The sequence below is a fragment of the Muscardinus avellanarius genome (genome assembly GCF_963383645.1).
Source record: "Muscardinus avellanarius genome assembly, chromosome: 3".
NCBI lineage: Eukaryota > Metazoa > Chordata > Mammalia > Rodentia > Gliridae > Muscardinus > Muscardinus avellanarius.
Window position 1 is genome coordinate 27045290 of NC_137788.1, and position 13446 is coordinate 27058735.

The 13446-nt window shown below is 47.7% G+C and overlaps 1 protein-coding gene across 6 annotated transcripts in view; it reads right to left on the reverse strand.

Moving 5' to 3' along the window:
* Positions 1-13446, reverse strand: part of PHC2 (polyhomeotic homolog 2) — a gene marked incomplete at both ends in the record, with an annotated part of 55843 nt that overhangs the window by 18596 nt on the left and 23801 nt on the right. For 4 of the 6 annotated variants that reach the window (XM_080690816.1, XM_080690815.1, XM_080690813.1 and 1 more), the window contains 2 exons: positions 12584-12749; positions 12999-13414. In XM_080690816.1, coding sequence (XP_080546942.1) covers positions 12584-12749; positions 12999-13414 — 582 coding nt within the window. The remainder of the gene's footprint in view (positions 1-12583; positions 12750-12998; positions 13415-13446) is intronic. The other 2 variants (XM_080690817.1, XM_080690814.1) reach the window with 2 other exon arrangements.

The following is a 13446-nucleotide window of genomic DNA, read 5'->3' on the forward strand; positions in this document are numbered from 1 at the left end:
AGTCTCAGAGTTATCAAATACACAGTGCAGAAGAACCTCAGAAACCAGAAAAAGATTAACTCAAAGGCAAAAGGAAAATTCACTTATGTAGGAAACAGCAAATTTATGGAACTCGGTAATGCTAAGAGGTGATTTAGTTTGTGAAATCAGTTTAAAAGTCTAAAGAAAAGCTGGGTGTGGTGGCACAAGCCTATAATCTCAGTACTTGGGAGGCTGAGACGGGAGGATTGCAGATTTGAGGCCAGCCTCAGCAATTAGCAAGGCCTTCAGCAACTTAGTGAGATGTAGCTCAGAGGTAGAATGCCCTTGGTTCTAATCCTCCGTAAGTGGGCGGGGGGGATGCTGGGGGGTGTAGCTTGGAGGTAGAATGCCTCTAAGACCAGTCATGTGTGTGTGTGTGTGTGTGTAAAGTAAAAAGGACTGGGGGTGTAACTCAAAGGTAAAATGCCCCTGGGTTCCACCCCTAGTACCGAAAAAAAAATTAATAAATTAATAAAAGGGCTGGAGGGTTCAATCCCTAGAACAACAAAAACAAAGGCTAAGAATAAACCCATGGAAAGTAGATTTCTGCAAGCTTATACAAGAAATCTAGAAATGTTTAGTAAATGCCCTAGTTATTTTCTGGCACTTGAAGGCCACCATGTTCCTCAATATAATGACTTCCTAATGTCTGGCTACCATCTATAGGGCCACTGACATTTTCAGATGAGCAGTGAGAGTGGTGAATGGAAGAGGCTGCGCCAAGCCTCAGCTGTCTTACCTACCAACAGTCACATGATACTTAACTTGCAAATCTATCCTGATAGTTCCTTCTGGAAAACATTATCCTTCCCCCCCTTTTTTCAGAATTGGGACATTGAATCCAGGGGCACTCTACCTTAGATCTTTATTTTTATTCTTTATTTCGTAACAAGGTCTCACTAAGTTGTGGAGGGCCCTTACTAAGTAGCTGAGGCTGGCTGTGAACCTGAGATCCTCCTACCTCAGCCTCCCAAATACTGGGATTACAAGCATGCACCGCCACGCCTATCCCCTTTCTTCTTATAACCATTGTCTAAGCTTTTAATCACTCTCTCTGCCACCAGGCAACTGATAGAACAGATTAGTACTGATTATTGGAGGCTTGGAAATGTGAATTTAATAAAAAATTTTAACATGTATTTGCTTCAGGTTCACATTAATTTTGTGTCATTTAATATGCTTTAAATGTCTTAATATAGCTATGCAGCTTTAGGCCACATAAACATGGCTTTGAATATATTTAAAGATATCAGTAACTAGGGATAACTATGCAGTATTTGGGACAGAATAGTTGTGCCACTAGAGCTTTAAAAATACCTCTTTCATTTTCTTGTGAAGAGTTCCCATATTCAATATCAGGCCTGGTTCTCCTAATCTACTGCCAAAGAGCTGGTTATGACATGGCTCTAATAGTCATCTCTTCTTAACAGAAATGATAATAAATTTTACTGCTACAAAGAAAATCATCCAAGAAATGGATATTTGCTTATGCTTTAAAGAAAGTCCTAACAGCAAATGGGGACTCTCCTCAACATGTGGATCCATCTCAGAAGACTGGCAATCTGTTTTTAACAGCATTCATTTTTTAAGCAGATGTAAGAAAGAATGTTCTTTTGGATTTATCTGAACTAAGATAAATTGAAAGAACTGGAAAGCATGGCTCACTAACTATAAATAACCTGGAAGAGGGAAAGCTATGAAGTTTACTATGATGGCCTAGAGGGTCTTATGTTGATTCGATGGCAGCAGTTCATTACTTAAGTCATATGCTATGTTTCTTACTATACTCTTATCTTCAAAAACTAATCATTCTAAATGGCATAATTCTGTTTTTTTCTTCTTGTGGTACTGAGGATTGAGCCCAAGGGCATTCTACCTCTGAGCTATACCCCCAGCCCTATTTTTTATTCATTTTGAAACAGGATCTCATTAAGTTGCTGAGGCTGGCCATGAACCTGCGATCCTACTGTCCTAGCCTCCCCCAAGTACTGGGATTAGAAGCCCAAGACAGCATACTGGGCTTGCATAAATCTTGATTAACTATAAAACAGCCTATTTCTCCACCAATCAATTATACTCTATTTTTGTTACTGATGAAACATTCATAAGAATGTTGTCTTGGACAGGCCAATGGTTATTATTCTAACAACTCTCAAAATATTTGTGATGTGAAGTAGAATTAAAGATGGTTTCCCCTGAATACATTTACAAATACCAAATCAGTGTTCTGATATAGCTAGTTAATTCAAAGAAAAATTTAAAACAGCAATGATAAAATGAAACCTACATCTACTTCATTTCTAAATAATTAAAGTTATCTTAGATGGCACATTTTTTTTAAAACAGAAACCAAATCAGTTCTTTCTTTCTCCAGGATGGGGGATGAAACCCAGGGGCATTCAACTTCCGAGATACACCCTTATCCTACTACCCTATTTTTTATTCTTTTTTTTTTTTCACTTTTTATTTGGAAACAGGGTCTCTTAAGCCAGTGTGGCTGGCTTTGAACCTGTGCGATCCTCCTGTCTCCGCCTCCCAAACGCAGGGATTACAAGCGTGCACCACAACGCCCGGCTTATTTTTTATTCTTTATTTTGAAACAGGGTCTAAGTTGCTGATGGCCCCACTAAGTAGCTGAGGCTGTCCATGAACCACGATCCTCCTGTCTCAGCCTCCCAAATGCTGGGATTACAAGCATGAGCCATCACAAGTGGCAACTCACCCTGTAGTTTAAACCATGCCATGCAAACATTTGAAACATAAATCTACATATGTTCTGGTTTCTACTTTGAGGAGTTGTCCAGCTGTGAGTTGCTAGTCACTTAAGAGAGAGTTCTGTTATTTGCTGGAAAGCCCCATCAGAGTAGACTGCATAAAGCAGCCAGCCAGTCAGTTCTAACCCAGCTTGCTTTTCTATGGGGAAGGGACTGGAGTGAGGTGGGAAGGGTGGGCTGGCTCAGATACTAGACCTTACTTCAGGAGTCTCCTGAGAGGTACACAAGAAGCCTCTATTACCACTTTTCTGAGATTCCTCCTGACCACAGAGAATCATCATATTCATCTTCCAATTGCAAAATGGCACAAAACAAAGGGTAAGAAAAGAAGAAACCATCATTTAAGGAGACTCATTCTTATTTTCATCTTTAGTAGGTAACATTTTAGAAGAGGATCTTGTGGGTGGGACATGTCTGGAGATTAAATGCTGAACAGCTGAGAGAACTTTAATATAAACTTGGACTGACTCAAGATGTAAAAAGCCCTTGGTAATTTCATACTAACACGGAACAGAAGAATCAGAATCGGAATGACCATCCTATTCCTTGATTTTTTTTTTCCGGTGGTACTGGGGTTCCTGGAAGCCCTTCTACCTCCAGGCTACACTCCCAGACCTATTTTATATTTTTGAAACTGGGTCTCTTATGCCAGCGCCGCTGGCTTCGAACCTGCGCGATCCTCCTGTCTCTGCCTCCCAAGCGCGGGGATTACAAGCGTGCGCCACCACGCCCAGAGCTCTATTCCTTGATTTTTAACTTGAATTTCATTTTAGCTTGCTGACCCCTGCTAGCTGGAAGTGAAGGTCTTTGACAGGAAGGAAGTGAACTTTATTCAGCAAATGGTTATTGGATGCCTAATATAAGGCCCGTAGCTCAAGGAAGGGACAGAGGTATAGGGCAGTTGGGTCAGCCTCTTTATATCTCAACAGGAGAAAATACAGATAAAAAGGCATTCCCAACTACCCAAGTGGAAGTTCCTAACTCCGAGACAGTAATCACTTTTCTGTGTGTTTCCTTAAATAAGACAATCGAGGGGGAAGACAATCTATATAAAAAAAGCATGCAGGACCAGAGGCAACAACATTTCAACCTTATAAGATTATCTCTCCATCCACTCCCAGTTCCTCTCAAGATCAGAACCAAGGGATCCAAAGCATCTGAGACAGGAAATGAGTAAGGCAGGAAAAAGGATGTGGTCTGAGAGTGGCGTCTGGGGCTGAGCCAGAACAAGTAACAGGCACAGGGTCAGAGCTGGGGGAAGGGGTCTCGGTGAGGAAGCCAAATCTCAAGGTCAACCAACTTAAGACTAGAAAGTCAGTGACAAGGAGTGTACCTGAAGAAAACAACAGGTTCCTAAGAGGCTGTCCTCCAGGGAAGAATGCAGAGGGTCAATGGCTGGAGACCTGGTCAGGAAAACCAGACAGCAACAGAAGGAAGAGAGCTACAGTTTCCCTTTTACTTGGGGGGGGGGAGGGGGGAATATATATATAGTATGTGCTTGATGAAAGTAAATTAAAAATGACATTACACTGGGGTATGGAAGTGAAGTGGAAAGGGCTAGAAGGTATGTACATGATGGAACACCAACATTTATTAAACATTCATACAACACGTGTCAGTAAAGCACAATTCGGGAAAACAGGAGAGATTACTCATGAAAAAGCAGTTAGGTGACTGAGATACAAACTCAAGAATAATGGAAAATGGACTAAAAAAAGACCTACTTCCTCAAGATTATAGCTGGGTATTTATTCTTCCCAGTGTATATGGACAAGCCTGGAAACATCCTGGGTGGGCAGAGAAGCACAGCTCTGATAAACAGTGCCCAGAAAGGGCAGGTGCCAAAAGAGCACCACTCCCCATCTGCCCGACCCTCCAGGAAACAAGCCCGCCTGGTGAGAGCCAAGCCAGAAGCCCTGTTCCCCATTTTTCTGGGGCTGGAACTTAGGTGTAGAAATTAAGTGGAAAACAGTTATCAGCTGATTCAAAAGTGTGAATATTCCCAATGCAGAAGTTAGGGACTATGTGTGAAAATCACATTTGCCTACTCCAGGAGGTCTAGAACAGCGTTTTCCTAAAACAAGAACCTAATAAATGTATTAAATCTAACTGTATGAAATAAAAATTGCATAGCTGTGCTGGTATAGTAAGACAAAAACAAAAAAAAAAAAACCAAAAAAAAACCCAAAATAAACAAACAAACCTCTAATCCTATAGCTAACAGTAGGGCACTTTTTACTTTAGAGTAAAATGATGTGAAGCCCCATATCCCCTTGTGACTCAGACCTAAATCAAATCAATAGGCACCACCACAGGTCCACTGCCCTGTACAGGAAAAGAGATGGAGTGGGGGGATACAGAAGTAAGAAGAAACTTCCTCATTAGCCTGTGATGTTCATACTGACCCAGAAATCCTGGCAGTTCCAACATTTGGGTTGACTCAGGAGGGGGAGAAAAATCCCAGGTGAATGATAATTGGATTACCCACTAATGCCTCAGGGCCAAATGGCTGGAAAAGGCTAGGACAGGAGGGTCTACAGTGAAACTAATGTTTTTTAAGCCAAAAATCAAGACACTTGGACTGATAGACAATGGGATGCAATAGTTTAAACTGGAGTTGTCCCAGAAAAAATGAGGACGTATGGTGAATTTAGGTCGGTGTTTATTTCACAAGGGATCCTCAGGGTCCAATATGCTAAGGGGAGGGGATCAAGGGTGGGAGGCATGTAAAGGGAAAGCTGTCAGGGTTTGTAAGGCAGGAAAAAGAAAAGTGTGGGCTCAGCAGACATCACGTGAAGAAGGAAAACATTCTAGGTGAGGAGTGGGAAGGAAAGTTGAAGGGAACTGGAAATGTGTTCGTGAAATCTGCTCAGGCAGTAAGGGAGGGTGGAGTCCGGAGGATGGGGGGTCTCACTGGCCAAACCTACGTCCACTAACGCGGGTGCCAGGGGGGGCCAGGCGTTCAGATGTAGTTTTGCCACTGATTTGCAATCTGGCTTTGGGCAAATTATTTTCTTCTCGGTGGAGTTCAACTTAAACAGGAAATCTCACAAATCCCTGGTTTTAACGTAAAGAACTAACAAATGTGGCATACCTTCACTTGGCACAAGAAGGAAAGAAAACGCTCTTCTAAAAATGGAAGAGAGGACAGGCACAGAACAGCTTGTCCCTTTCCCGTCCAATAAAAAGCCTCGTGAGGCTGAACTAGATTAGGAACAAAACTCTCCAGCGAGGCCGCAGGCGCCTCGGGGACCGGGCCAGTCGGCTCGGCGGGCGCGGGCGGGCGGCTGGCCCCGCGGCCTCCTCGGGCCGGGGCGGGGCGTCCGGGGCGGCCGCGTCCGGGGCGGCAGGGGCCCGGGCAGGCCGCGGCGGCCGGGCACCTCCCCGGCGCCGAGACCGCGGCTGGCACGGCCTGGCAGCGCGCAGGCCCGAGGGCGGTGCCCGGCCTCCGGCGCGGCGGCGGCCCGGCCCGCGGCGAGCACCCTCCCCCGCCCCGGCACTGACCTGTCCAGGCCCGGCTGGGCCCGGCCGGGCGGGGCCTACGCCGCCCCTCGGCCCGGCGCCGCGCGCGGGGTCCCGGGCCCGGGCGGGCCGCCTCCTGTCCGCCCGGAGCCTCCGAGCCGGGGCCCGGGGCTGCCGCGGCGTGGACCGCACCGGCCCGGCCGGCCTCCACAAAGGGCGGCGGGCGCTGGCCCGGGCGGGGGCGCGGGGCCGGGCGGGGGCGCGGGCGGCGGCCGGGGTTGCGCGCGCGCGGCGGGCGCTCGAGGGCTGCAGCGCCGCGGAGACAATGCGGCGCGTCCGGGACGGCTCCCGCGGCCGCCTCCGCCGGGGGCGGGGCGAGGGCGGGGCGGGGCCGTCCGGGGGCGGGGCCGTCCGGGGGCGGGGCCGCCGACGCGGGCCGCGCGCTTCCTTTGTGCGGCCGGCCCCGCCCGCGCCCTCCGGAAGGCGCCGCCGGGCGGCGGGCGCGGGCCGGGGCAGCCGAGTGGCGCCCGAGTACCGCCGCCCTGCACGCCCGCCCGCAAAAGTGCCCGGGACGGCGGGGCGCGGGGCTCCCGGCTCGACGGCTCTCTGTGGGGCCTCGGAGGAAAGATCGTAATAACGACCACCAGTAATTGAGGGCTTAGCATTTGTCAGGGCCTAAGTGCAGGCACCCGCTCCCGGTTGTTCACAATAACCCTCCAAGTCATTATCCTCGCACTGGGAACCCAGGATCAGAAAGGTGAAGTAATGACCGAAGTGACCCAGTCATACCTCCATAAAGGGTAGGATCCCCACCGTTAGGTTTAATGTGAGGGTTAACTGATCTACAAATTGCCTGCAGTGCCTGGCTCACAGTGGGAGCCCCATAAATGTTAGTTTTCTTCCCCAAACACACTAGTTAAACCTGAACAGAGCTGACGCAACACCTTCATTCAGGAAACATGCCAAGAGCAGTAGGGTAGAAAGATGTACATGTGACCACACTCGGCACCCAGGAGCTGCAGGAGAAACCCCTGGGGATCTCTCCTGCCATTCCTGATTTCTATTCCTAATATAGCCCCCCCCCCCCTTTTGCCTTTCTTGGCATCCGTATTAGTTCTCACTCTATGGCTCTCTTTCCCCCCTCTGGCCTCACCCCTCTTGCTTGTTTTCCATATTTTACATTTGTTTTATATTCCCCCACTTTGTTTACTTCTTTCCTTTTCTTCCCTCTCATTTCCCTTTCCCTTTTACTATTTCCCAAATTTTCAAATCAACCCCGTTTTCACTAATATTCACATTACTTTCATCTCTCTGCCTCTGCATTTGTTACACCTAACATATTGCTTTATAAACTTACATAACTGAATAATCAACTTCTATTTCCTAAACATGCCCACACTTTCCTGATAACCCATCCCAACCTTCCTAGTCCATCCTGGAGAGCTCTTTCCCCAACGGTGGCGCATGTCCAGGTCCTGCCAATCCTTCAATGTCTAGATTCCAGAACAACAATAGAAAACTTTTTCTGTAATGGATGGAAGAGGTGCTCTCTTAGACTCGTGGGCCTACTAAGGTCTCTGTTCCAGCTACCCCACCCTGCCCACACCCAGTATGCAAAGCAGCCATGGAGGTATAGACACAAACAAGCAGGGGTGTGTCCCAGTATGAACACTGGCATTTGAACCTCATAGAACGTTCATGTATCATGAAATAGAATTCTTCTTATTGTTACAATCATTGTTAGCAGGTGGGCAGGCCATACAAACACTGGCAGCCTGATGCATGTGGCCCTGGGGCTGTGGTCTGCAGGCTCCTCTCTAGAGCAATTCCAACTCTTTCTTCTCTGAAATCCACCCTGAGAATCTCTACCTGGCAGTAACACTTTCTCTCTGTAACTTGCAAAGCACTTACCTGGGACCTTCCCATGGTGTGTTAACAGCACAGGTTTGCTCTCCTGTCATTTTCTTTCTGTGTGTAAGCTCCATGAAGGTAGGGACAGACCTTATTTCTCTGTATTGCCTCCATCGCCTAGTGCTCTGCAAAGAGCAGGCATTCAACACACAGAAAGCATGGCTACGAGTTCTGGATGGTAGGTGGTGACTGTTTCCACTATGCAGCACTTCAGTACTTACTCAGGACTCTAAGAGCAGGATGCTTGTTATAGGCCGATAACCTTGAGTAGATTTTGATTTAGGAAAGAGATTTACTACTACTACTACTACTACTACTACTTCTTCTTCTTCTTCTTCTTCTTCTTCTTCTTCTTCTTCTTCTTCTTCTTCTTCTTCTTCTTCTTCTTCTTCTTCTTCTTCTTCGTGTGTGTGTGTGTGTGTGGTACTGGGGATGGAACCCAGAGGCTTTCTACCTCTGGGCTACACTCCCAGACCTATTTTATATTTTATTTGGAAACAGGGTCTCACTAAGTTGCTGAGAGCTTCACTAATTAGCTGAGGCTGGCTTTGAACCTGCACAATCCATCTGTCTCAGCCCCCAGGTACTGGGATTACAAGTGTGTGCCAACCATGCCCGGCTGAGATTTGCTTCTTACTGAGGATTGAACCCAGGAGCATTCTACCTCTGAGCTATACCCCCAGCCCTTTTTATTTTTTTGTTTTGAACAGTCTCACTAGATTGTTGAGAGTCTCATTAAGTTGCTGAGGCTGTCCTCGAACCTACAATTCTCCTGTCTCAACCTCTCACGTAGTGGGATTATAGGTATGTGCTACAGTGCATGGCTCGAAAGAGATTTTTATTTATTTATTTATTTTTGTGGTACTGGGGGTGGAACCCAGGGGCTTTTCTAATTCTGGGCTATACTCCCAGGTGTATTTTATATTTTATTAGGAAACAGGGTCTCACTAAGTTGCTGAGAGCCTCTCTAAGTAGCTGAGGCTGGCTTTGAACATGTGCGATCCTCCTGTTTCAGCCTCCCAAGTGCTGGGATTACAAGCGTGCGCCACCATGCCCGGCAGAAAGAGATTTTTGAATAGCTTTATGTGCACGATGGAAAAAGGTAGGGAAATGTCAGTTTACTTAGGGATTGCTGGATAACAAACAGATGAACAAAGAGTATTGATTAACAATAGCCTGGAGTCAGGTCATGTATCCTCAGTCAGGTCCTACATAACACTTCTATTAGCAAACTGATAAAAGACAAAATATTCTTTATAATACTGGCCAATTTAGACAGAGAAGTTAGTATAATGAATATCAGAATTTGGATATAAAAGATTTCTGCCCCACATATAATTCTCTCCTGTGTCTCTGTCTCTATCTCTGTTTTTTTTTTTTTTTTTTTTTGTGGCACTGGGGTTCCTGGAAGCCCTTCTATCTTGGGGCTACACTCCCAGACCTAGTTTGTATTTTTTTTATTTGGAAACAGGGTCTCTTAAGCCAGCGAGGCTGGCCTCTAACCAGCGCGATCCTCCTGTCTCTGCCTCCCAAGCGCGGGGATTCCAAGCGTGCGCCACCACGCCTGGCCCTCTGTCTCTATCTTTGTCTCTCTCTCAGTGGTACTGAAGATCAAACTCAGTAGTACTCAGAAAGAATAGGGCCATTCTACCACTAAGCTACACCTAACCCTATTATTATTTTGTGTGTGTGTGTGTGGTTCTGGGGATTGAACCCAGAGGTATTCTACCTCTGAGCTATACCCCCAGCCCTTTTTAATTTTTTTTTTTAAACGGGCTAAGTTGGAGAAAGCCTCATTAAATTCCTGAGGCTGGCTGCGAACCTGTGATCTTCCTGTCTCAGCCTCCAGAGTAGTGGGATTATAAGCATGTGCCACCATACCTGGCTGATTTTCTAATTTTGAAAATAGGAATAATGAAAGTTCCTACTTCAGAAGGTGACTGTCAGGAGGAATGAGGAAATATATGTAAAGCCTGGCAGAGAGAGTTCAATAAATGCTGTTAACTATTACTAATTTTTCTTAGGTCATAACCATAAGCTAAATTAATAAGACATTTAGTGAACATAATTAATTGTATTTTTGTTCAAAGTATACGTTGTACAAGTCTGAGACTCGGGAGACTTAACCCTCAAAACCAAAACCAAAACTAAAGCCCACCGTCTGGGATTCAGTGGACACCCTGCTCTGCATTCTGAGCCAATACCGTGGGCAGGAGGAGGGATCTAGGTGCCGGGTGCAGAGGCCTGGTGAAGGCCGGGAGGGAAGCGCTGCCCTGCACAGCCGCGGGCCTGGAGCTCCGCAGCAGCCTTCCCTCTCTGATCATGGGGGCAATACTCCTTATTTCTAAGGGGTTTCACGAGTGAGTAAAGGACTTAGCGCCCAGCACATAGTAGGTGCACAGAAAATCTTAGTTCCTTCCATCTCACAGTGATGGAGAAAACAGCCCTGCCACGTAACAGGCTTGTTTTGCAGTATTGGGAATGAACCCAGTGGTATTTTACCTCTTACTACACTCTCACCTTATTTTTTGTTTTTTTGACAAAGGGTTTTACTGGGTTGCTGAGAGTCCCCATGAGTTGCTGAGGCTGGCCTAGAATCTGCGATCCTCCGATCTCAGCCTCCCAAGTACTGGGATTGCAGGCTTGCATCACCACTCTCCTTATTTAACAGGCTTATGAAGACTACTAGCTTTGTAATTTTGAATGGATGTGCTTAATTTTGGCTATCACATTTTAAGAGAAGCAAGGAAAAGGTAAGATGGGTAGACTAGCATGACCAGAATGGTGGAATAGAAGTTTGTTTGTTGTGGTAATGGGGATGGAACCCAGGAGCATTCTACCTCCAAGTTACACCCCGGCCCTATTTTTTTTTATTTTATTCTTTATTTCGAAACAGGGTCTCACTGAGTTGCAGAGGGCCTCACTAAGTAGCTGAGGCTGGCTGCAAACCTGTGATCCTCCCGTCTCAGCCTCCCAAATGCTGGGATTACAAGGGTGCGCCACCATTCCAGCTGGAATGGAAGTTTTGACATGTCAGAAAGAGGGAAAAAAAAAGAAAGAAAAAAAAAAAAAGAAAAAAGTTTCAGGTCTTTAGCCTGCATAATTTTTCTTTTTTGAGAGAGTGAAACTAGAAACTTGACAATTGTCTACACATACTGTATGAGATAGACTCTGTTACAGTGAGAAGACAGGATAGATACTTGGCTAACAGCGGTAGCCAAGATCCTGTAGAACAGGTTTTGGCTTAGTCTGAGGAACAATGTTCTGACAAGACATTTCCAGAATGGATTGAGCTGCTTTCTTTTCCTTTCCTTTTAATACATCTATCTGTCTGTCTGTCTGTCTGTCTGTCTATCTCTATTTTTTGTGTGGTACTGGGGCTTGCACTCAGGGACTCACAAGGGTTCACACATACCAGGTGAGTACCACTGAGCCACACCCCAGGCCCTGGGCTGTTTTTCAAAATGCCCCTTGTCACCAGGAGTGTACAAGAAGAGAGTGGATGGCTTTCTTCCCGCCTTTTAACTTTTCTATTGTCTTTTCTCCATATTCTTTTGCTTTTCTTTTTCCTGATCCCATGCCCTGTTTCTTATAAGCCCGTATAAGCTTTTCACCCTACCTGCCCCAAGGTACTTTTCTTCTCCCTTCTCCTTCAGTTTCCAAACTGCTTCTCTTGCCTCCTGATCCCCACTCCCAGAGCACACTTAGCGTCATGGCTGGAACTGCTTCCCTGAGTGCTAGGCAGTCCATGACTCAGAATGGCACTGAGATCTGGGCCAAGATCGCGGTGCAAGCTGGCAGGGAAGGGAAGGAAAGCAAAGGGCTGGCCGCCAAGGGCGGAGGTACCGCTGTGACCCTCCCAGCAGGGCACAGGGACCCTGCAGCGTCCTGAACCCAGGCCACAAAGAAGCCTACTTGTAACTCATAGACAGATGGGGACCCCAGCGCCGAGCAGTTTCCTCAGAGATATTTTCTGTGAGTTGGACTCATTTTGAATCCCCATCCAAGCTCCCCCCAGGTCCCCCTGTCTTTGAGATATGGCAGCCATCTTGTCATATTTTCAATTTCAAGAACTCTCTCTCATCCTAGTTGAAGCAGAGTCTTGCGACAGCTGGACACCTTTCTAACTCTCAACTCAGCATGTGCACACGCACATACGTCTGACACTAGTGACGTGCAGGTCTGAGTCTGGCTCTAGAACTTTCAACTTTTTTTCTCTACTGACTTACATCTTCTGGGCCCTCTGTTTTGATTATTCTAATTTCTCTCCTGCTCCCAGTGGCCCAGTTTCCTTATTGCCCTGTTGGGCTTGAAATGGCTCAGCCTCCCATTCTAGACACCCAGGTGCATTGTGCCAGGGCGTAGCAAGGAGGGCCGGCTTCCTTCCCTCCCCCAGGGCTCACCCTGCTTCTTACCGTGAGCTGGGGACTGCTGGATGCTGGGGCTCTTGGGCGTGGGCAGGCCATCAGGTATGGCAGCGACAAGGGCTTGCTGATGTGGTGATGGGCCCGAATGTGTCTCGGGCCCACTCTTCTCCCCAGGCCCTGCTTCCTTCCAGTCATCAGGGGTGCACTGCGGGGGCTGTGGGGCAGGACAGAGACGTTGGGCTTCTCATTCATACATTGCCTCCATGTTCTTGGATACCAGCTGCTCTCCGTGGAGACTGTGGCAGCCAGCAGGGACTTTAGGACTCAGTCATCTTCTTTTTCATAACAGCCAGTGGTGACATTGACCCCTAGCCTACCAGAAACACACTGGAACAGGGGAGCCGCGGGACTGCCTGAGCTGTGGCCTCCCCACCGTCCCCGCACCTCGGGTGGGCGTACTCACCACGGGAGAAGCAGGCTGCAGTTGTAGGATGACAGCCGAGGTGTGCTGGAACCTGCGTTGAGGGGTGTGGGACACGCCCTCAAGATGCCCATTCTGAGGCCCAGGGTCTGGTGTGGGTGGGTGACATTGCTGGCTGCTGCTGGGCTTGTGCATATTGGTAGCGGGACACTGGAGTGGCAGGGTGGGTGTGACTGGGCCCAGGGGCATGGCGTGGGCTTCTGCGCCGCCGGGCTGGAGCGCCAGGCTCGGAGGGACTGAGGCGAGCTGGGGCTGGGATTGGGCTTGGGGCGAGGGCCGCGGCGGGTGGGTCTGTGGTGGCTGCTGCGTCTGCGGCTGCTGTTGAATCACAAACTGAGGCTGCAGGTGCTTTGACGCTGGCTGTGGGAGGAGCTGGTGTGGCTGCAGTTGAGCATAAGCTAGAGGAGAAAGGCCAGGTCAGGCAGCATGG